The sequence below is a fragment of the Leuciscus leuciscus genome (assembly GCF_965113295.1).
Source record: "Leuciscus leuciscus genome assembly, chromosome: 12".
Classification (NCBI taxonomy): domain Eukaryota; kingdom Metazoa; phylum Chordata; class Actinopteri; order Cypriniformes; family Leuciscidae; genus Leuciscus; species Leuciscus leuciscus.
In genome coordinates, this window is record NC_138736.1 from 7221966 (window position 1) to 7244495 (window position 22530).

General features: G+C 37.0%; 1 protein-coding gene across 3 annotated transcripts in view; it reads left to right on the top strand.

Moving 5' to 3' along the window:
- The window catches only part of col16a1 (collagen, type XVI, alpha 1), a 70529-nt gene that overhangs the window by 25975 nt on the left and 22024 nt on the right, over window positions 1-22530 (top strand). For 2 of the 3 annotated variants that reach the window (XM_082187016.1, XM_082187014.1), the window contains exons 9-38: window positions 2689-2721; window positions 4838-4873; window positions 5436-5492; window positions 6536-6571; window positions 7265-7309; window positions 7454-7492; window positions 7589-7651; window positions 8343-8387; window positions 8524-8619; window positions 10272-10310; window positions 10499-10543; window positions 10827-10862; window positions 11547-11654; window positions 12395-12430; window positions 15919-15954; window positions 16074-16184; window positions 17148-17183; window positions 17293-17346; window positions 18243-18293; window positions 18382-18501; window positions 18625-18660; window positions 18757-18864; window positions 19106-19228; window positions 19609-19662; window positions 19760-19801; window positions 19943-19978; window positions 20702-20755; window positions 20853-20921; window positions 21815-21868; window positions 22367-22393. In XM_082187016.1, the coding sequence (XP_082043142.1) occupies window positions 2689-2721; window positions 4838-4873; window positions 5436-5492; window positions 6536-6571; window positions 7265-7309; window positions 7454-7492; window positions 7589-7651; window positions 8343-8387; window positions 8524-8619; window positions 10272-10310; window positions 10499-10543; window positions 10827-10862; window positions 11547-11654; window positions 12395-12430; window positions 15919-15954; window positions 16074-16184; window positions 17148-17183; window positions 17293-17346; window positions 18243-18293; window positions 18382-18501; window positions 18625-18660; window positions 18757-18864; window positions 19106-19228; window positions 19609-19662; window positions 19760-19801; window positions 19943-19978; window positions 20702-20755; window positions 20853-20921; window positions 21815-21868; window positions 22367-22393 (1725 nt within the window). The remainder of the gene's footprint in view (window positions 1-2688; window positions 2722-4837; window positions 4874-5435; window positions 5493-6535; window positions 6572-7264; window positions 7310-7453; window positions 7493-7588; window positions 7652-8342; window positions 8388-8523; window positions 8620-10271; window positions 10311-10498; window positions 10544-10826; window positions 10863-11546; window positions 11655-12394; window positions 12431-15918; window positions 15955-16073; window positions 16185-17147; window positions 17184-17292; window positions 17347-18242; window positions 18294-18381; window positions 18502-18624; window positions 18661-18756; window positions 18865-19105; window positions 19229-19608; window positions 19663-19759; window positions 19802-19942; window positions 19979-20701; window positions 20756-20852; window positions 20922-21814; window positions 21869-22366; window positions 22394-22530) is intronic. The other variant, XM_082187015.1, reaches the window with a different exon arrangement.

Consider the following 22530-nt stretch of genomic DNA (forward strand, 5'->3'; position numbering starts at 1 on the left):
TCAGCTGGTCTCCAACTGGTCACATATCTTCTCCGCTTGCCACGTGTATTGTTTCATATACACTCACACATGCAACATAATTACATCCAGAGGGCTCTGTATTAGAGCCAAACACACTCAAAGCAACTTGTTACATCCACACACATTTACACGTGCATCAACATGTAGTTTTTCTTTTGCAAGGTAAAACAATGAGTCACAAGTACAGTAGAACATTTGAGGTGGAAATTATGCAAATGCTCTTTATCTCTGCTGCCATATAGTAGAGACAGAGGAATTAGCTCCATTGGTACACATTAGATGTATCAATTCGTGTGCTTTCATGCCACTTCCTGTCTCAGTATTTACTCATTTCATCCCTCTGATAAAATGTTAGCAGCGCTAACAAATTAATGTATGAAATTGAGTAATTGTCTGAATTTAGACAGCATGGCTCAATCATTTTCTAAATTAGTATTTTTTTCTTTAAAATGATTTGAAGCACAATTACATAAGATATATGTTGAATGAAGTTTATTTTTCTTACCCGCGTAACACAAATTACATTTTTCTTGTTTTAAGCACAAATCTAATAAGGTTTAAGCTTAAAAAATTTAGTAAGAAAAGCTATATATAAAAAAAAAATGGATAAGAAAAACTAAAACGTCAGAAAATGTCTTGTTATTATAATATCTTACTATCTTGCACTATAAGTTTATGTCAACCTATTCTACTAACCTTAAACCTAATAGTCTACTAATACTCTAATGAGAGTTAGTTGACATGTAGTTGCAAAGTTACTTGTAGTTTTTAGACTGTCTTAAGTGGACTATAAATAAAGTGTACATTCAGTTAACCATTAACTATTGGCTTATTTCTGCTTATTTATCCTTCAAATGTTTAATAAGTTGTAAATAATATGTATATGTTCAGTTAAAGGGATAGTTCACCTTAAAATTAATATGATTAAGGGTGTACGGCATTAGAACAACGCCAGGGTGAGTGAATGATGGCTTAATTTTCACTTTAGGGTGAACTATCCCTTTATTTATTGATTACTGGTTTGTTAAAGCTTAATTTCTGCATAAATAATGGGTAATATGCCTTTGTGTTCAGTTAATCATTAACATAATTATGGAACCTTAAAAGAAAGTGTTACAGTTCAATACATTTGTAGTTGCATTACTTAAAAAAAAACTGCCATGTTTTGCCTACGTGTGCATGAGATCATGCACAAATGATGGTGTGTGTGTGTGTGTGTGTGTGTGTGTGTGTGTGTGTGTGTGTGTGTGTGTGTTAATTTGAGGAATTTTTCCATAGTTGTAACCAGACAGCATCACAGCTGTGAGCTTAAGCTCAGCACACTCATACTTCCAGCCTTTTTTTCCCAAAAAAATAAAAATAAAAATAAAACATGCTCCCATGTTTTCCTCTGACCCAGGTTACTGTCTTGTAGCATAGCAGTCTGTGTTTTACGACGGACTGTAATGAGTTCCAGGCTGTGTTGGACGCTGCTAGCATTAGCCTACTTCTGCATTAACCCCTTCCTCCTACGCAGATCCTCAATCCACCCCGCATTAAAGTCCCTTAAAATCACAGCATTCCTCAGTCATTGCTTTCTTTTGAGCTCACCGTCAAGGAGAAATTCATGAGCTGAGACGTGCACGGTTGCAGCTAAACAAAGTTCCCTGCATTATTCATGCGCTCATTCCACTAGGGTTTTTGGAACAGGTCATCATAATTCTCTTCCATCCTGTGCAAGCTTGTAGCTATATGAACACCATGTCCATTTCGAGTTCTTTTCAGAACCCTGTTTTTAGTGTTTGCATGCATGTATGCACAATCAGCAATTTCTAATCTGGATCTCAGGGTATGACTGGAGATTAGGTACTGAGCACTTTTCTTCCGTACTTTCTTTAAAAAAAAAATCATTTCTCTTTTCTTTTCCATGCCTATCCAGTCTGATCAGCCTTCCCTATGCTATGTTTGCTTTCTCTGCTCGGACATGACTCAAGGATTTACTTTCACATGTGCTCTACAAACACATCTTTTGTTTTTCTGTCTATCGCTTATGTTCTCTTTCAAATCATGTCCCTCCTCACTGCACTTCCCCCTCTCTTTTCCTGCCAGTTCTCCTCCTCATTTTGCTCTCTTTCAAAAGAGTCTCATTCACTGTTGATCATACTGACGAAACTGACCGTAAAAGTAATATGACAATACAAACAGATTTGTATTAAGCAAACACTTGAGTGCGCCAACATCAGGTCAGCAGAACTTTGTAAGATAAGAAAGGAGTAAGAGAAGGTGTTTTACGTACATAGACCCTATTTAGGGGGCTTCAGCTCTTCTATCTTTCATCTCAGTCCCTCCTAAAAAATTGTGATTGTGTGATCTCTCTTTATACTGCAGTGAGATAACAAAATATATAGGCAAAACATATTTTAAGATATGTCAGTGCAAGTTGCTCTCAGTTAAGACAGCTTAAACATGCATTTTAGTCTGAGACTAGGCTTAAGCCTTGTCTGTGAAACCGGGCACTTGATGTGATGCCTCATATTGATGCACATGCCATCTTTCCATGCGGAGTAAAAGCATAAAATAAATTGCAGAAACATTTTTATATTATAAGAAAAGAAAACAAATCGGACTGCCATCATGTTTCAGAAATCTGACCTTTTTTGTCCGTTTCTTTGTTTTTATGTTCTACAGGCAATCCTCGGATCCAAGGAACTGGCGGAAAAAGTAAGTTATTTGAATTAAGTCTACCGAAAAATGATTTATGAATAGCAACAGACCGTCCCAATTATGAAGCTCCAAACCTGACATAAAGAAGTGCGGCCCCTGCAGATTCCACCCAATAGCTAGAAATTCAGTTTAATTGGTAAGTAATTTGCTGCGTGCTGAGTTTCAGTGGGAAGAACATTGACACTGACCCTGATAAACACATAAGATAATTTGCTACTGATAACAGATCATATTGTGTGATAATACACCAAACTGGATCCAGAGAAACTTTTGCCTGGTATAAATGTTTTGCTTCTCTGGCACAATACGAGAATACCGCCCATGTTTCTTACACAAAACTCCTGTTAGGTTGTCACCTTTCCCCCTCTCTGCACCCACTCAACACTCATGGTTTATGACTCATAGAGAAAAGGTATTGCCTGCTTTCAAATAAAATGCAAAGCCTGAAAATGCCAGTATTTGAGTGGGATGCAGCAAGTGGTATTTGTGGTTTTGGTTTGATTCACAGAGCTAAACAATGGGTCAATGGCCCTGTCCCAAATTGTTTTATATCATTGCTATTGTAAAATAAAAAAATAAAAAAACTTTACAAAACCACAAATGAAAATTAGAAACTATGCCTTGACAACTAACTGAAACATTACTAAAAGTATAAATATGAATCTGTCAAAAAAACAAAACTCAAGACTCTTCCCTCCTTTTATTTTTGTTTATCTATCTTATTAAAGCACAAATCGAGGTTACAATGAGGCACAATGGAAGTAAACACATTTTTTGGAGTATTTAAAAGCAGATGTCTGAAGCTTACAGGCCTGGTTTCACAGACAGGGTTTAGATTAAGCCAGGATTAAGCCTTAGATAAATTACATGGTGACCGGGAGGTTCACTTAGTTTGGTCATGGCCATAACATATAAACTCGTGGGAACGTGAAAATATATCGTGGCCGTGACTCCGCGAGATATTAATTTGTGGGAATGTCATATTAACTTGGGAACGAACGTGATAAGTAGTGGCCACAAGTTAAATACATAAACAACCTTACGTGCGTGGCCTTAGCAACCTGGAATTATCAGAAAAGGATAGGCCTATGATAATCTATATTTTTAATTAAGAATGACAAAATGTCATTGCGAAAAAATATAAATTGGATGTAACTTTACACAGAAAAGGTTAGTATGTGATTTTCCCCCCGCAAAATTAATATTAACGCACGTTTTGTTTACATCTTGTGGCTAAGTAGCTATTTTAGCGTTAATAGGTTGGCCCCATTTACCTCCATAGTAAGTCCTTCGCTGTAACTCAGATCTGAGCTTTTTTTTACAGAAAAGAAAGGACAAGTTGAAATTAAATTTTGTGATGATCAATATTATGCCACGAATGCTCCTGTTTAAGCTTAACTTGTATTGAACCAACCCTGAATATTCCTCTAGCATAGCAATGAGCTTACAATCGGTCTGACAAACAAACTCTCTTAAAATGATATCGTTTCTAACAGTAGGCTCGCACATAAATCCATCGATTCATGCGAACAGAGCGAGTGCGTGCAAATCTCAAGGAGTTGATTTTCATCACGTTGCTTTCTTCTGTGTGCACCTCTGGAAAGAATGAATCAGCCCAGTGCGTCAGCCAACCGTTCTCAAAGCTGCGGCACGGGCACCTTCTCTCTTACCTCACCACATCAATGCGAGTTAACCGCCTGTTGGCTGAGCAAAACTCCATGGGTAGCCTAGTAGATTTAGTTTTAATTGTGCTCCTCCTCGTCTAAAAACGAACAGTTATTTATTAGTATTTCACTTTGGGTGCCTCCCCCTCCCCTATAGCAGTGCAGCTGGCTTTGGTGAACATTGCCGTGAGTAGTCTTCTGTTCTTATTGATCTTTGTCTCCCATGAGAGAACCAAGCCAAGCTGAAATGACACGCTGTCGTGGTCCTGCATTATCCCATGCCGATTAACATTATGTTGCACTGCCACCCGCAGGCCAACATATGTTACAACGTCAAAGGCAAAGCTGGATTAGAGTAGAGTGGAGCGAAAAAATACTAAATCCAAAAATCATACTTTAGAAAATTAGTGGTCATGGATAGGAACAACTGGGTTTTCTCTTTTTTCCAGTGTGCAGGCTGTTTACTGCTCAATGAGGAATCGAGTGTGGGTATTCACATTCAGTTTGTAGTGTGCAGCATGTATAATGGCTGTGTTGGTAGGCAGCAGGATTTGCATGCATGAGTGTGCATGAGTCCTGCGTGCAGTGTTAGCACGCCTTTGGAAAGAGATGCATTTACATCTTTGAAAATCTGGCATAGATTTAGGATGCTTGTAAAGTTTGAATGTTTAAAGTTTGGCCAGACTTTCTGCTACCTTTGAGGAATTGTATGAGAAGCAGCCAATGCACTTGCAAAGCTACATGCACTGTGTAGTGTTCTTAATGCATTTTGCTTGGAAGAAAAATGGCAGATTTGAGTTTTGTTTGTGCAGTGCCAGATTTTTTTGCAGTGTCAAGGATTAATCAGGGCTTTTACCACCACGTCACATGCTCTATTCCATATTTGCATGTACACAATTCAAATCTTGGCACAGTAAACACATTCACTGTATATGTTTTTTGCTTTTGGCCCTTGCCAGCTTAGTCCAAGCTGGTCTTTTTTTTTTTAGAGGGGGTTCATATGAAATTGTGTTATACATGCAATACATTCTTTATTGAATATTGCAGGTTATCCAGGAGGGTTATGCGGGTCAGTCAGGCCTCAAAGGAGAAAAGGGAGAGCAGGTAAGAAATGGCGATCTTTGAGCAAGTATGTTTGTGCGCAAAATCCCACTCTCTGTCCAGGCCTGGGAATAAATGATTACAGCGCTGTTTAGTTTGGCATTTTAAACAAATGCCTCATTAGGAGCTAGCTTCTGTGCAAGTGATCCAGCTTGGCCAACTACTCAAAACTTTCATTATTACTGGCATCTATTCACGCTTCAGGTCAAAAAGTGACAGATTTTTATTATACTATATTTTAATTCGATAATGTTTTATTTATTTAATATTTTGTATTTTCAGGGGATTTTATGGTACTAGGTTATATTTATGCAGTAGTTATAATCCATTTATTAACTTTTTGAGATTATGAAAATTCCAACTTAAACTGTCATAAATAAATCTTTAATGCTTTGGAGCACAGACTTGAGTTTATTAACTCTTTAATTACACTTGGAAGATTATTGCTGAAGTGAAAATGCAAAAAAAAAAAAAAAAAAAAAAGTCAAAATTGTACATTTATTGTTGTAAAAAAAAAAAAAAAAAAAAAAAACATTTTATATGAAATATGCATTTACCAAAACGCGTTTTACTCTAAAACGGTGAAACAATCAAAGCCATACATCTAAACAAGCTGTGTTTCAAATTTAAGGTTGATATCTCCAAAAAATTGCTTTCATTAAGATTTTGTTTTGGCGAGTATGAAATGCTTCCACTTGATGAAATTCGATGTTTCCAATGCCATCATTTTTGACCCCGAGGAGCACAAGTGTGACTATTTTTTTCAGGACCATTTAACCTTTTTGAATCGTGTGTATGTGTGCGTGCGTGCGTGCATCTGTGCGTCCGGCCAAAACCTTTACCAAGTTTCGTTACATTCCGATGAAGTAAAAAAAAAAAAAGTGTTTAAAAGCTCCAGAGGTTTAAAATATGAATTACTTTAATGAAGAACCCTTAGAGTCTTCAAGATGGAGACTGATACGAGGCATTTCAAAAGCAAGACTGTTGCTGTATATGTGTGTGATATTGTTCCTTAAATTGTTCATATAAAATGTTTGATCTCACAGGGTTTGGACTGTACTGGTGCTGGAGTTCCTGGACGAGTGAGTCAATATGGTTTTTGCATTTGCATTCTGGCACTGACATAAAATAACATCAATTTTATAACATATAACATAAAAAATGATATATATATATATATATATATATATATATCAGGCCTAATATATATTTAACATTTTCAACAGGCCTAATATATAGTATATTAGGGCTGTCGATTTAACACGTTAATTTAATTAATTAGTTATGTTAAAATTTAATAACGCATTTAAACACTCAATTTTAGCAATGAAAATAATACCTATAAAGTCAGAGAAGAACTGTTGTGCGTCTCAAGCAACATGCAGAGGTGTTTAATTTCTGAATTAATCTGTGTTTTGAGCGAATCAATCTGGCCATTAATAAAGAGAGCCATTTACTTAATTCCTGAATGAATCAGCCGTTTGAACGAATTGAAATCTTAATTAATTAATTACATTAATTAATCGCCACTTCTTGTAATTAATTACATTAAAAAATCGTATTTTCTTAACAGCCCTAAATGGCCTATATATTAAAGAATATAAAATAAAATATATTTTAAATTAGATTATCAGCATAGCAATTTGCATGAGTCTTAGTTTAATTTTAGTATTGTTTTCAAGTTTAAATTAGATTATCAATCCCAGATTTTCTTTGTGGTCTCCTCTGAATGTAAATGCATTACTTGGATGACATGTTGTATCTGTGTGTTTTAGTGCTTAGAAGGTGTTAAAGGGGAGAAAGGAGAGAAGGGCGAGTCGGTAAGTGTGTGCGCCAACCTTGTCTTTTAGAGAGAGAGGTGGGCGATCGAATTTTTGTCCAACAGGCTTCACTGAAGCAGAGGGGATATCTTGATACTATTTCTGGCTATTGATTCGCCCATTTCTCATTCTCTTACGTTTCAGGGTCTGGCTGCCAACTGGGGGGAAGCTATAGGAGTGAAGGTAAAGGAAGATGGCATCGTGTTGATATAATGTGTATGAGTGTATTAGAGCTTACCACTTACTTCTCTGTCTCCTCTCTCTCATATGCGTACTCAGGGGGACAAAGGGCAGAAAGGAGAAATCGGAGCCCCAGGTCTGGCCGGAAGTCCAGGCAAAGATGTAAGTGACTAGCATTTGATGTGAAACTCAAACATGCTCTTTATTTATGCCCTACTTTAAGTACATTGTATATTCAACATTCCTCTAGTTCCCCTCCTTCAGACATGTTGGAATATTTCAGTGTCTCGCTGCAAGAGTGTATTAAAAAAATAATGAACGATTGTGTAATCTATCACATACACATTATGTCTCTGTGCACATATTTGAATTTTAAAAGGATTTTAAAATCCTTTATATTGTTTAAAGTGGCTCCATATATTCAAAGCGCTCAGCTGCGAAAAGCATTATGTATTGGACTCTTATATACTCTCTGCTGCCTTTTCTTTTGATTAGCTATCTCTTTGGGTGTTAAATCTTCTTAATGCTGCATAGATTACATAAGCCAACAAAGAGCCACAAATCAATGCAGCCTTATTGATTCTTTTAAATGGATAGTCGGGTTGTATTATGCTTAATCTTTTCTATTCCGTATACAAAGCATATCTAAGGGGATGGCGAATATGGCCGAGCCGGCTAATGCATACTTGGAATTTTCCTTTGCACTGTTTATCTATCTAAGCCTCAAGTCCTCGGTGAACTGACTTGTTTGATTCCTGTTGGAGGGTTGTTATGTAAGCAGTGCGATACTGCTAATGCCAATGTTTGAGATGAACTCAAGCTAATGATCTTTTATTGGTCTTGCCTGTCATAGGGTCGAGCTAATCCTATTTGTGTGGTGGGCCCCAAAGGACAAAAGGTAAAACGGACTGATCCTCTTGGGATTTATTTAACGGTTTTCTGGGATACTATAAATGAACACTAGATTTGTGGTATCATTATTTTTAGTGCTTGTTATGCACAGCCAGTGTTTCTCAGCTCTGATTAATTCACAGGGCGTTCCCGGTGTGGTCGGTCCGGAGGGGCTTGCAGGGGAACCAGGACGCCCAGGCCTTCCTGGACTGCCCGGAGTTGGGAAACCAGGACCACCAGTAGGAATATTCATCACTTAAATACAGTCTTTCTAGACAATTTTAAGATTCTAAATAGAGGTTTTATTACCTTTTTAAAGTTACAACATTTTGGATGTATTGTTTTTGAGTTTGTTGGATAGAAATTCTAGATTTGCTAGAAAGTTCAATATACAGCAAAACTACTTGGGATTGTTGTCGAAATGCACTGAGCTGACCTTGAGCTGACTTTGAAAATTACATTTTGTCACTTATTTGATCAGACTGCCAATTACACCAGAATTGGGGGAAAAAACTAATACAAATCAATGAATTAAAAGTATTTTTTAGGTCATTATATATACACTACGGTTCACAAGTTTGGGGTCAGTAAGATTAAATAATACAAATGTTTCTATTTATCAAAAAATCAATTTTACAAGAACATTATACAGCACAAATGTTTTCAACGTTAATAACTAAGCCTGCATATTAGAATGATTTCTGAAGGATCTGAAGAATAATAGAATGATTTCTGACACTGAAGACTGGAGTAATGATGCTGAAAATTCAACTTTACTATCACAGAAATAAATTACATTTTAAATGTATGATAATAGTTCAAAATATTACTGTTTTTACTGCATTTCTGATCAAATAAATGCAGCTTTGGTGAGCATAAGAGACTACTTTCAAAAACTAAAAAATATAAGTGACCCCAAACTTTTGAACAGTAGTATAGAATTGAATAATTAACATATAATTAAATAATTAACACCTAATTTGGGTTACACTTTAGTTTAGGGTCCAATTCTCACTACTACCAAACTATTAACCTACGACTTTTACCTCAATAAACTCCTAATTACTGCTTATTAATAGTTAGTTGTTACGTTTAGGTATTGGATAGGATTAAGAATGTAGAATAAGGTCATGCAGAATAAGGCATTCATATGTGCTTTACTAATAAACAGCCAATATCCTAGTAATATGCATGCTAATAAGCAACTAGTTAATAGTGAGAATTGGACCCTAAAATAAAGTGTTACCATAATTTGTTAACAAAAGCTTATGATTCTTACACAGTTTGTTCATTGTGATAATTTTCACAAATGATCACAACTTTTATGAATTTGAAGCGTAAACAAAATCAGCAGGAGTAAAAATCGAACTACACCACGGTCACATGACTTCAACGTCACCATCACTAAGCTTCTGACAACTCTTTTAGTCTTCGTTTAAAACATTTTCCCTGAAAGTTTGAGTTATAATAGTTTGCAAGAGTGCGATTATGAACGCAACAAGGCTGTGAAATCGGACTAGTGAGTAGATGAGTTTACCTGTTCGGCTGATGATGTTTAATGTCCCCGGCAACCTCTGTGGTCCCTTTTAGCCACTTGTTAGCAACCGCTATTTACAAGACAAGTAAAAGCTTTAAAAAAATCACAAGAGAGTAATACTGATGTATTTTATACCGTAGAATAAAATGTGACAATATCTTGAGCTTGTATTCACCTTATTTCAAGCATTTAACCAAAAATTAATTATAAAAAAAAACATTGACTTTAGGACGATGGAACCAGAAGTGCCTTATGCTAACTCTTTTCCGGGATTTGGCCTACAAAAATATGTAATCCCTGCACCACTCTATAGTGTAATAATCAGTACCTTAAGCATTTGTCTTTTTCTCACAGGGGCCCCCTGGTGGACCTGCAGAATCTAAAGGGGAGAAAGTATGTTTATCATTATATACCAGAGTATCTTTGATTATTGAGACTGAACTACAGGGATGTTTTCTTGCTTTGACCCCAAAGTGATGAAGATGTTAACTTATTTTTAATGTAAACGTACCATTTCCTTCCTCAATGTGTCTCATCCAGTTTCATATGTGCTAATAACAAAACAATCTGTACATGTCTAGGGGGATTCTGGGATACCTGGTGTAGACGGACAGCCTGGAGATCCTGTAAGTGCATTTTTTTCTCATTCTGACCTATAGAGAGATGTCAATGTGAAATGATGGTGTGTGCTGAATTGCTAATATGCAAGAAGCTAATTATCCTGATTTTCTATCACTATCCTGATTGTTCTGTCACTGTAAGGGACAAAATGTGTTTACTATCATCAGCACCATAATTAGTTTTATTACCACTGGAGCTATCAGCACATAATTTGCATTTGCAACTGAATGAGCTTCTGCGGTTCTAATCTCCATGCACACCCAATGACGTGTTTTGGTTTGCTGACAGGGTCCGAGAGGTCCTTCGGGACATAAAGGCGAGAAGGTAAGCTAAAGCAGTCTCAATTTCAGATTCTGCATGAAAATTGCTACTGTGTGTTGATTCTGCTCAGAATTCACAGAAAATCACAGTGAATATTCCTGCTTGTTATTGCTTTATTTTCTATTTAAAGGGACAGTTCACCATATAATTATTTACTCATTATTTACTCACTCATGTCATGTTGTTCAAAACCCATATTATGTTCTTTCTTGCATGGGGCGCAAATGTCCAATATGATTATTATTTTTTCCTTCATAGAAAAACCCTTTTGTTACTTGAAATAAAATAATTGTTAGCTGAAATTAAATAAAAGATAAAAATTTATTGTATTTTAGCTATTTTAATTTAGCTTTTTTTAAATATTTTGAATCAGCTTTTTTTATATTTTCATTTTTCATTTTAATTAATCTTTTTTAAAATAATTTTATTATTTGTTTTTGTCATTTTTATTTATATTACTATTTTAGGTTTTATATTCAGTTTTCAGGGTTTTTTTTTTGTGCTTCAAATGACAATTTTTTAAGTTTTTCATCTAATTATGTTTTAATTTAGCTTTGTTTCAATTAACAAAAATGTTTTCAGTAATTAACGATAATAACCCTGAGTCATTCAGGTTAGGAACAATAAAAACGCGAGTAAATGATGACAGAATTAGTATTTTTTGAAAATGCTTCTTTCTTTTCTTAGGGAGAATCGTGTGAACCATGTCCAGCGATCTCTTCGGAGTCTGGCATCACCATGCAGGGGCCTAAAGGAGAACCAGGGGCCCCAGGCAAAGGAAAACAAGGCCCACCTGTGAGTTTACTCCGAAACCAACTCGAGAAACTGCTTGTGATTATCACAAAAAGCTAAAAGCAGTTCATTATGTTTGATTCAATGTCTCTGTGTAGCATCCTGAAACTTTTTTTTTTAATTCTATTACTCAAATCTGTGCCTGGAAGGCACTTTATCATTGCAAAAAGATGCTGTTCACCTCAGTGGGCCCGCCATATTTGTGTTTGCCAAGCTCGATGAAATAAGCCAACAATCAGCGAGGTATTTTTCGCCTGCTGTTGTTGTGTTGAATGAGAAATGCTGTCGCCATTCTACTACCCTCTCGATGAGTGAACAGATATTCTATCATGGTTCATTATAGCTTCATTGACCTTCAGGTCTCTCTTTTCATCCATGAAACATTTCCACCCTCAAAGTTTAGACCACTTTCCACGTCAGATTCCATTTTACTCAGTGACTATGGTAAAGGCCCTTTCATTTTTAGCCCATTAAAATTTCTCCATTCTTTTCTGACAGAAAAGTATTCTATGCGGCTTACCATACAAAGCGCTTGTTCGTATTTCTCTGTAACGATTTCCAATACCATCACGATCTATTCCTCATACCTAGTTATAGGACAGAGAGTGAGAGCGTGGGATGCAGAAAGTGACAGGGTGCAAACGCGGGACATTGGCAGTGGGGAAGCTGCGGTCAGCTAGGATGATATTAGTGTCATGATTAAGGAGAATGATGCTCATACTCATATGGCTCTCTTTTCATAGGGCCCTACAGGAATGGATGGCAAATCAGGAGAGAAGGTGTGTGTTTACTGCTTACTTGTTTCTGACTGCATCGAAACCCAGTATAACACATGAATATATCCATGAATAGAGGGGGAATATCATAATTCATGTGCTTGCTAAGGCAAGCATCACTAACAGTATCGCTCCTACTTACTGTTTGATATTCCAACAAACCCTTAAACTTTCAGTATTAAACTTCAGCATGTAACGTGTCCTGCATCGTTTGTTGTATAGAAGTACCTCAAATCATTTGCTATTACTTTTGACTTAAAATTGTATCATTTACAATTAACACCAGCCAAATCTTTTTGAATAAAAAAAATAAAAATGACTAATAAAATTGGGCATTCACAAAGCACCAGCCAGTCTTTTGGATGAAAAAATAAACTACTCTAACACCATGAAGGCTATTTTTCCATGGGCAAATTCCACTCACATTTTCCTCTGTTCTTTTTTCAATCATCTTATTTTGTTCCCATGAGGTCCACTTATAATGTTAATCAAGATTTCTTGCACTAAAACTAGTCATAATTTAGCTTATGTTACCATTTTCCACCCTCTCTCTGACCCTTAGAATTAATTGGGCTGTTTTTGCTACTTTACATTTCAGGCTTTAGTGTAAATACCCTCTTTGCATGGGAAATTAGAAACAACACTTCTGACTATTAGTATGTATCCAACTTCCTTCTTATTACTTAATTACTGACCAGGGCACTTTATATCTGTTGTTGATGTGTAAATGCGCCATGATGTGTTAATGTATTCATTCTTGTTACATCGCAAACTTCTTTATAATGAGCCATTTTTAACAGCTTGCGCCTGCTACTGTCAGGATTTACTGAAGACACCCAGTGACAAATGAGTGATGAGAAGTCGTGGACACAGTTATTTTTGCGGCTGACCTTATTGCATTTGCATTTATAGGAGTTTCCCTTTCAGACACAAAATGTATGGGTGGAGAATATTTTAATTAATCATACAAAGTAATTGACTAAGGTTTGCATTAGTAGGTTTACTGGTATTTGCACCATTGTTTAACACCCAAAAACAGCATGTCTTACTGTGGTCAAAATCAAGATTTTAACTTTGTTTATATGTCTATGTGGTGTTTTTAATATGCTTTAAAGGTGCATTGTGTAATGTTTAGGAGGATCTGTTTACAGAAATGCAATGTCATATACATAACTATGGTTTCAGTGGTGTATAAAGACCTTACAAAACGAACCGTTATGTTTTTATTACCTTAGAATGAGCCATTTCCTTACATTCTACAGTACCGGTAGTCCTAACCGGACAAACGCGTTTCGTCACTATGTTGTTCTTCGTGCAAAGAAGCAAGCTAAAGTCAGTGAATAAAACACTGACACGATGAACAAGTAACAATAATATTCGCAATAACATATCATTTCTGAATACTGAATATTCTGAACATTCACTGAGATACACTGAACATTCTGAATACTGAATCAAGTAAACCTAATTTCCTAATTTATCTTTGTAAAGAAACCTCATTGCTTAACTGGCTACTCTCTGCTGTCTCAGACGACGACATCTTTTCCTGTCGGCTACCGTAACTTCTGTTGGTTGCAATTCGCAACCTCACCACTAGAATATATTAGCTACTAAAAATAACACAGTGCACCTTTAAGACAAACCATGTGTAAATTCATAAGTCAACACCATTGCTGTGTATTTTCTCCTTAAAGGGATACTCCACTTTTTTTGGAAACATTTTACAACTCACCCAGAGTTAAACAGTTTTAAGAGTTTAGAGTTTTACCATTTTCGAATCCATTCAGTCGATCTCCGGGTCTGGCGGTACCACTTTTAGCATAGCTTAGCATAGATCATTGAATCGGACAAGACCATTAGCATCTCTCTCAAAAAAAATGACCAAAGAGTTTCGATATTTTTCCTATTTAAAACTTGACTCTTCTGTAGTTACATCATGTACTAAGACCGACGGAAAATGAAAAGTTGCGATTTTCTAGGCTGATATGAACTATGTAATGATATGACGCAGCGCCTGAAAATAGTCGACCCCATAGTCTACCGAGCTGGGGACTATTTTCAGGCACTACGTCATATCATTACGCCTGCTGGAGCCATGGTACGGCAGCAAAGTTTCTTGATTATTACGCAGGAATGAGAGTATAGTTCCTAGCCATATCAGCCTAGAAAATCGCAACTTTTCATTTTCCATCAGTCTTAGTACACGATGTAACTACAGAAGAGTCAAGTTTTAAATAGGAAAAATATTGAAACTCTTTGGTCATTTTTTTGAGAGAGATGCTAATGGTCTTGTCCAATTCAATAATCTATGCTAAGCTATGCTAAAAGTGGTACCGCCAGACCCGGAGATCGGCTGAATGGATTCGAAAACGGTAAAACTCAACTGTTTAACTCTGGGGGAGTTGTAAAATGAGCAAAAAAAGTGGAGTATCCCTTTAAAACTGCAGTCAACCAAAGACAGTCTCAAAAACTCTGTTTGAAATCGCTGGTGTTTCTGACGTCTCAAACTACATTGTAACCAATCATGTCAACGTATGATCGTCATCAAGTGGATCTCTGAGCTGGTGTGAGTGAAGGGAGGCAGGGCTAATTTGCATATTCATAGAACCGCGTACACTAAATGAGGCAAGGGTGTAGATATGTGTAAACAGTGCCAGTTTAACCTTGTGTTGTTCTGTGCATCTGACAATAAAAGACTTGACTTGACTTGACTTGAGATATACGTTCAAGCTATTTTAAGGCATGAAGAAAAATTTTTCAAGGAAAAAACGCTTAAATATGTTATTTTGGTGATCAAAGATGCGTCTTAAGGGATACAATGATTAATGACTTCAAGGGGACTTAAAGCATTTTGTGCTTGACATGGCTGCAATAGTTAAGCTAGGAGGAGACACCACAGAGAACAGAGAGAATTATCTCCACTCCACTCATTTATTTTAAATGCAACAGAATGAACATATCGTTTGCAAAGCCACGTTATTTTTGATATACACTTCTCTTGGTAGATTGGTGGACTTGGTCATAATAGAAATGAAATGACTGCGTCTGTGTCCTTTTATTTGCCCGTTGTTAGTAGATCCCCTACAGAACTTTCCACTTCCATCGCTCTTTTATGGGATTGCGGTCTCATGCTAATTTGCCCTGTTTAGTGAATCTTGCCCTTAGTTTTCAATGTGTGTCGGTTTTTGTTTTTTGGACTTAGAAGAAAGTTTTGAGCTCTGAAGTTTACTTTGTTTGGATTTGAATGGGCATTTCTTTCCTTATTTAGGACTAGGCACTGAAAATTAACTATTAGTTAATTTATTTGGCTTATTTTAGTCTTAGATTTACCAATCCAAAATTCACAATATGACCACACACACACACACACACACACACACACACACACACACACAATGAAATATGCCTTGATATCAAAAGCTGCTTCCTGTTGAAGAAATTTGTTGGAGTGCTGAATCACTGACATTTTTTACAAACTGATTATCTTTCAGGGGGAGCCAGGAGCCGATGGGGCCAGAGGTGAAAAGGTGTGTCTGTCAGGTGTTGTCGAGAGAGATGAAGAATCTGTTCACCATTTGTGAATTACTTGACATTGCAACTTAATTTTGCAACATTTCTTAATGTCTTGCCATCTTTGCTCTGTTAGGGTGAACCATGTTCCGGCTGCCCTAACATTGGAGTTATTCCAGCAGGCCTGTTGAATGGGAATCAAAAGGGACAGAAGGGAGATCCAGGTGTTGGGCAGAAAGGAGAGCAGGTGAATGTTGTGGAGTGGTTTCTCATTGACAGCTAGCACACATCATTTAAAAAAGTTCTGCATCACTTCCTCCCATAAGTCCTGAAGTGCAGTAAATTACAACACAAACAGTTTTTGATATCCACTTCAGTATGTGTGCGCAGGGATATATATATTGGCTGATGCATAATCGCAGGCTACTCCACGCATTTGGCGCATTACGCTTCAGGCACAAATGCTTTTTTTAAAAAAAAAAATTTTTATGACACATTGGGGAATAAACCAACCAGTGCCTGTCATTTCATGTATGTTAATATGCACTATTCGTTTTCTTTCCTTTTGTTTTACTTGATATTCATGTACAGGGAGAAAGCATTTCACAAAAATAAGTTGGTTGTCAGATTTAGTGGAACATCTCTATACTTAATGTGATGAACTACACCTGTGGTTGCTCTCCAGGGCACCTGGGTGGAGAGAAACTGACTTCATACATCCATTTAAAATGACCTTGGGACCAGATGGTTAAAAGTAATTGCAAAAACTTAGCTTTGAGAAAACTTTGAGTGTTATTTGTTTTCTGATGCCAATAAAAGTGTAGCTTATGTGTCCAAATACTTTTGGTAGCCATTGTGCATGTCTACAGTGTTTATTGGCGTCAACTTTTCCACCATCGGGCCGAACGTTCTAAGAACAGTAAGTTATATTTTCACTTGAGCTTGGTTCAGCATCTTATTAAAACCCGTTCTCAGCATAGTTGGCTAACCCACAAGTTAATGGAATGGTTAAGCAAAGCAATGAGAACGGTTTCAGTTCGACGGTGGAAAAGCGGCTAATGGTTCCATATATAAACTTTAACTTCCATGGAACCTTTTCATTGCACAAAAGAGCAATGAAAAATTTTTTAGAAATAATAATGTGTGGACAGTAGTTTTTTTTCTTGTTTGATATGTTTATCCACTTGCCCAATTTCCAATTTGGTTACAGGGGAATCCAGGCAGCAAAGGAAACGAGGGGAAAACTGTAAGTAACTATATTGTTATTGTTTTATTTGTGTTTTCTTTTTACTTGCATCTGTGATTTATGGCTGACCTCAACATTAGATTAATATGCAGATGTTAATGTTTTTTAGGGCAAACCTGGTCCAAGAGGGCCAAGTGGGAAAGATGGAAATAAAGGAGCCCAGGTGATAAAGCTCAACTCAGAGTTTGTTATCCTGCACTAATTTTAAAGTGTTTTGATTGGATCCTCACAGAACCAGGAAACACAGAAACAGTGAAAATAGTGGAAGAATCAAATACAATTAAAAAATAAACTGCTGAATTATTGCTTAAAGACTGTGCAGCTGAGTTTAGTGTACCTACCTAATTTATATTTCATATACAATTTTAAACTAATAATATTTCACTATATTGCTGTATTTGTGATCAAATGAATGCAGCCTTAGTAAGCATAAGAAACTTCTTCTTTCAAAAACCTACCAACCCCAAAATTGTGAACGGTATCTGAGACTGCATTTAAAATCTGCATTCGTTCGAACCTTGAAAGTCGTAGGGTTTAAAAAATATTGAAAAAGAAAAATAATAAATGATTTTCTATATTATATTTATTTTATATAATATATATATATATATTTATATTTAAAAATGTGATCATCTCAAATTAACTTTTGGAGTTAATTCAGCTCGAGTTCCACCAAATAAAAAAACTAAGGCCTGGTTTCACAGACGGGGTTTAGATTAAGCAGGATTAGGCCTTAGTTCAATTAGGACCTTTAAGCTTTTACAAACATGCCTTTGAAAAAAAAAACATCACTGGTGTGCATCTTGAGACAAAACAATGGCACTGACTTATTTTAAGTTAAAAAGCATGTTGCTTTCAGTTAAAAAATGCATTTTAGTCTGGGACTAGGCTTAAACCTTGTCTGTGAAACCGGGGATAAAATTCTAAAACCCATGTTTATTTTTATGTTTATCAGCTTATCACTCAAATTGTTATACTGGCAATTTAATTTGTTATTAAAAATGTATTAAATTGAGTCCAAAATAGATGCATTTTCACTAGTGGCCTCATTTTTTACAGGGGGATTCTGGCCTACCTGGTTTAGGAACACCTGGTATAAAAGGTGAAAAGGTAAGTAAATGTTTTTACTGTGGTTTTCTCTTCTTCATTAGAAGTGTATAGATGTGCTTACATGGTACACATGTGTCTTCTATTAAAGGGTGACTGCCAAATCACTGCCTGTGAGCTGGGAAGTGGCCCATCTACGATAAAGGTCACCGGGGAACCAGGCCCTCCAGGACCTCCAGGCCCATCAGGTGAAGGAGTTGAGGGCAAACAGGTAAGCATGACTATTTTATATTCGCTCTATATAGGAAGAGGTTCTCAGTGTATTATTGTTAATTTTTTTTATTTGAGGAGCTAAAACCCACTGACTTTGCTTTCAAAATGGGTGTCTCAACAGGGGCCACCAGGTCTTCAAGGTTTCAAAGGAGAGAAAGTAAGTTAATTCTTTTTTTTAAAGCAGTGCAAATAATAGTGTGTTCACAATATGGGGGATTTTTATAGGGATTAAATATCATTTGTATGTGTGTAGGGTGATCAGGGTTTACAGGGAGACCCAGGTGTGGCTGGGACACCTGGAGCCCCAGGATATCAAGGAGAGGCAGGCAGGAACGGCCTTAATGGACTAAAAGGAGAAAAGGTCATTGATCATGTGGTCACATATTAATTACATTGCCTTAAATTATGCGCCATCACAGGATTTTTGAATAATCATTAATCATGTTGATATAATTGATTACACTTTTAGAATTAAGGTGTTATACGACTCATGTATAAGGCAAAAATATCTCACCAGATAAGAACGCTTGACCATCTGGGATCTCCTTTGCGATTTGAAAACATTCTGTCTTTTCTTATTGCATCTGTGTCTGCATCGCCAGGGAGACGCGTGTGACAGCTGTCCATCACTCCCTGAAGGAAATGGCAATGTTGCTGGCTTTCCAGGACCCAAGGGAGAGAGAGGAGAGCCGGGTTTGCCAGGCGAGGGCCGAGAAGGGAAACAGGTGCAGGTTTTTCTGTACAAATGCAAAACTCCAAATATAAAAACCAAATATTTACTTCAAATATGCGTCTTGTTGAGGAGAGATGTGCTGTAACTTATTTGAACTAGGAAAAATATATCTCTTTGATTAATATTCATAGTACTTAGTAGATGCCATTAAACATATGTAAAATATGTTTAAAATACTGACTTTAAGTTGTTTCATCATTGATTTGAGAGTTCAATGAAATATTCATGTTATATTTTGGTTGCAGTTAATACAAATGTAACTGGATTTGGCATATAAAATCATAATATCATAAAAAAAAAAAAAATCGTCTATCTATAAAAATCAGCATCTAGCAAAATCTGGACTCTTTCTTTATAATCTTCATTCTGTAGGGTCGACTAGGCCCACCTGGTGTCCAGGGACCTCCGGGGCTCAAAGGAAGTCAGGTAAAGTTACAAACCTGACTAATGCATACATCAGTCACATTTGTGTGCCAAAGTTATAAGAGTGACTGTGGAGTGATGCTTATGTTTATTACATTAGGGTGATGCTGGGCCTGCAGGTATTGGCTTTCCAGGACTGCAGGTGAATGAACAGCTATTGTAATCAGTCAGAAAAACTATACTATTTATACTATGTTTAGTGAAATGTACAAATGTCTTGGTTGTATTTAAATAATTCCTTGAATGCACCAGCCCTTTCTGATGCTTTGATGTTCTCACTCAGGGTGAGCAGGGACCTAGAGGTTTTCCCGGAGCTGCTGTAAGTGCACAAAAAAGTATCTTGTTCTTTGGTGTTCACACATGGATTTGGCCCATTGAGTGTGCAAATTAGCAGATTTTTGTTCTCTTTGAATTGTCTGTATTTTTTCTTGTCTACTGTTATCTGATACATACGCTACCGTTCAAAAGTTTGATGTTGGTAAATGTTTTTAAAGTATCTTTTGCTCTATAAGGCTGCATTGATTTGATCCAAAATACAGTAAAAACAGTAGTATTGTGAAATAGTATTACTATTTTAAATTACTGTATTTTATATATATTTTAAAATGTCATTTATTTCTGTGATGGCAAAGCTGAATTTTCAGCATCATTACCCCAGTCTTCAGTGTTACATGATCCTTCAGAAATCATTCAAATTTGCTGATTTGATGCTCAAGAAACATTTCTTATTATTATCAATGTTGAAAAATATGTTTATGGAAATAGAATGAATAGAAAAGAAATAGAAAGTTCAAAAGAACAGCATTTATTTTAAAAAGAAATCCTATAACATTATAGACGTCTTTACTGTCATTTTTGATCAATTTAATCCATCCTTGCTGAATCAAAGTATTATTTTCTTAACAAAAGAAAAACTAAATCTTACTAACCCCCAGATTTTTTAACAGTAGTGTATGAATCACAGCAATAAATAAAAACAGGCCTATTTATTATGCACCACATGTAAAAAACAAGTGTGAAAACAGTAATGTTTGTCCTACAGGGTCCAGAAGGACGTCAAGGACCCTCAGGGCCGATGGGACCAGCGGGTCAAAGGGTAGATCACCAATGCAATGACACAGCACTCTACATGCCAAAAGAAACACTGGACACGGACCTCACTATTATCCTAATGTGTTGCTTGATATCAATAGGGTTCAAAAGGAGAGATGGGACCACCAGGGCCACAAGGGCCAATGGCAATAGGACAAATCGGACCTCCGGTAAGAGCATGACATGCACAGAACGATTTTCCCCAGCCAGGAAGGCAGACATTTTTTTTTTTCTGCCTCTCTTAATTGTAACAATTTAATGTTTAAATGCCACTATGTATGTACAGCAATGAGCCAAAACATTATGACCACCTGCCAAATATGCTGTTGGTCTTCCATATGCTGTTGGTCTTCCATTTGCTGCCAAAACCCGCTGAGGCATGGACTCTTCAAGACCTCTGAAGGTGTCCTGTGGTATCTGACATTAGCAGAAGAACCTTCAAGACCTGTAGTTTGCGAGGTGGAGCCGCTGTGGATCGAACTTGTTAGTCCAGCACATCCCACATATACTCAATTAGATTGAGATCTGGGGAATTTGGAGGCCAGAGCAACACCTTCGACTCTTCATTCATCATGTTCCTCAAACCATTCCTGAACAATGTGTGCAGTGTGGCAGGGTGCATTATCCTGCTTAAAGAGGACACTTCCCTCCTCTGCCCACTGCTGACCAACAGCAACCCACAATCCTTGCTGAAACTCTGACACAGTCGCCTTGCCATTACAGTTTGGCCCTTGTCAAAACCACTCAGATCTTTATTTCTGCCCATTTCTCCTGCATCCAACATGTTGATTATGAGAAAACTGATTGTATGCTTACCATCTAATCTACTCAGACCTTAATATGTGGCCTTGTAGGAGATAATGAATAATATTTGCTTCACTTGTGACTGGTCATGTTTTGGCTGTTTATCTGTTTTGTATAATAATGGAAGATAAGTGCATATTTCAGATTGATGCTGTTAATACTTGTGTGTTCACAATGTACTGATTCAGTAAAAATAAGGGAAATTAGGAGTGGAGTAAGACACAGCCAGTAAATTATTTTTATATATTGTGTTTCACAGGGTAGGAATGGTACGACAGGATCGCCTGGAATACCAGGGCAGGATGGGAGTCCTGTAAGTTATTTATTTATTCATTCATTCATTCCTCTCCAGCAGTCCTTTGATCATCTCCTTCAGCTTATTCCCTTATTGTGGCACACGCTCTGTCATTAACAAATTCATGCAACCATATTGTCCAGTGTTCATTGCTCCGGCGTATAGAGATGGCATCAAACGAACTTCCATAAACTGCGAAGACAAAAGCAACGAGGTTTTGTTGTCTTGCCAGAGCTCGTCTAATTAAAAAAAAGCAAAGTTAGCGCTGTCTGTTCTTGCATCAGATGTTAATCACCTGGGGCTTTGTCGCAGGGAGCTTGAGGAGCGAATCCAGAAACAGACTTGGGTCATATCCGACTCTGTCTGGATCCCTAACAGCAACACATTGTCTGCTTGCATCACGTCACCTATCGCTGCTCCTCCCCGATCCACACTCATCTCGCTGGCCCTGGAGAGTTACACACAATAACACTGTCTAACTGAGCCTTTGTGTGTGTGTTTCTTCTTGTCTTTCAGGGACTCACTGGGCCTAAGGGTGACAAGGTAAGTGTCTGGATCAGTGAGCTGGGGAGGCGATTTCGAGTTCCCCCGAAGCAGTGAGATTGTGTGTGTGTGTGTGTGTGGAGAGAACGAGGGATAGGAGGAGTAATGTTTAGAGCGACCGTCTGTATGCACAATGA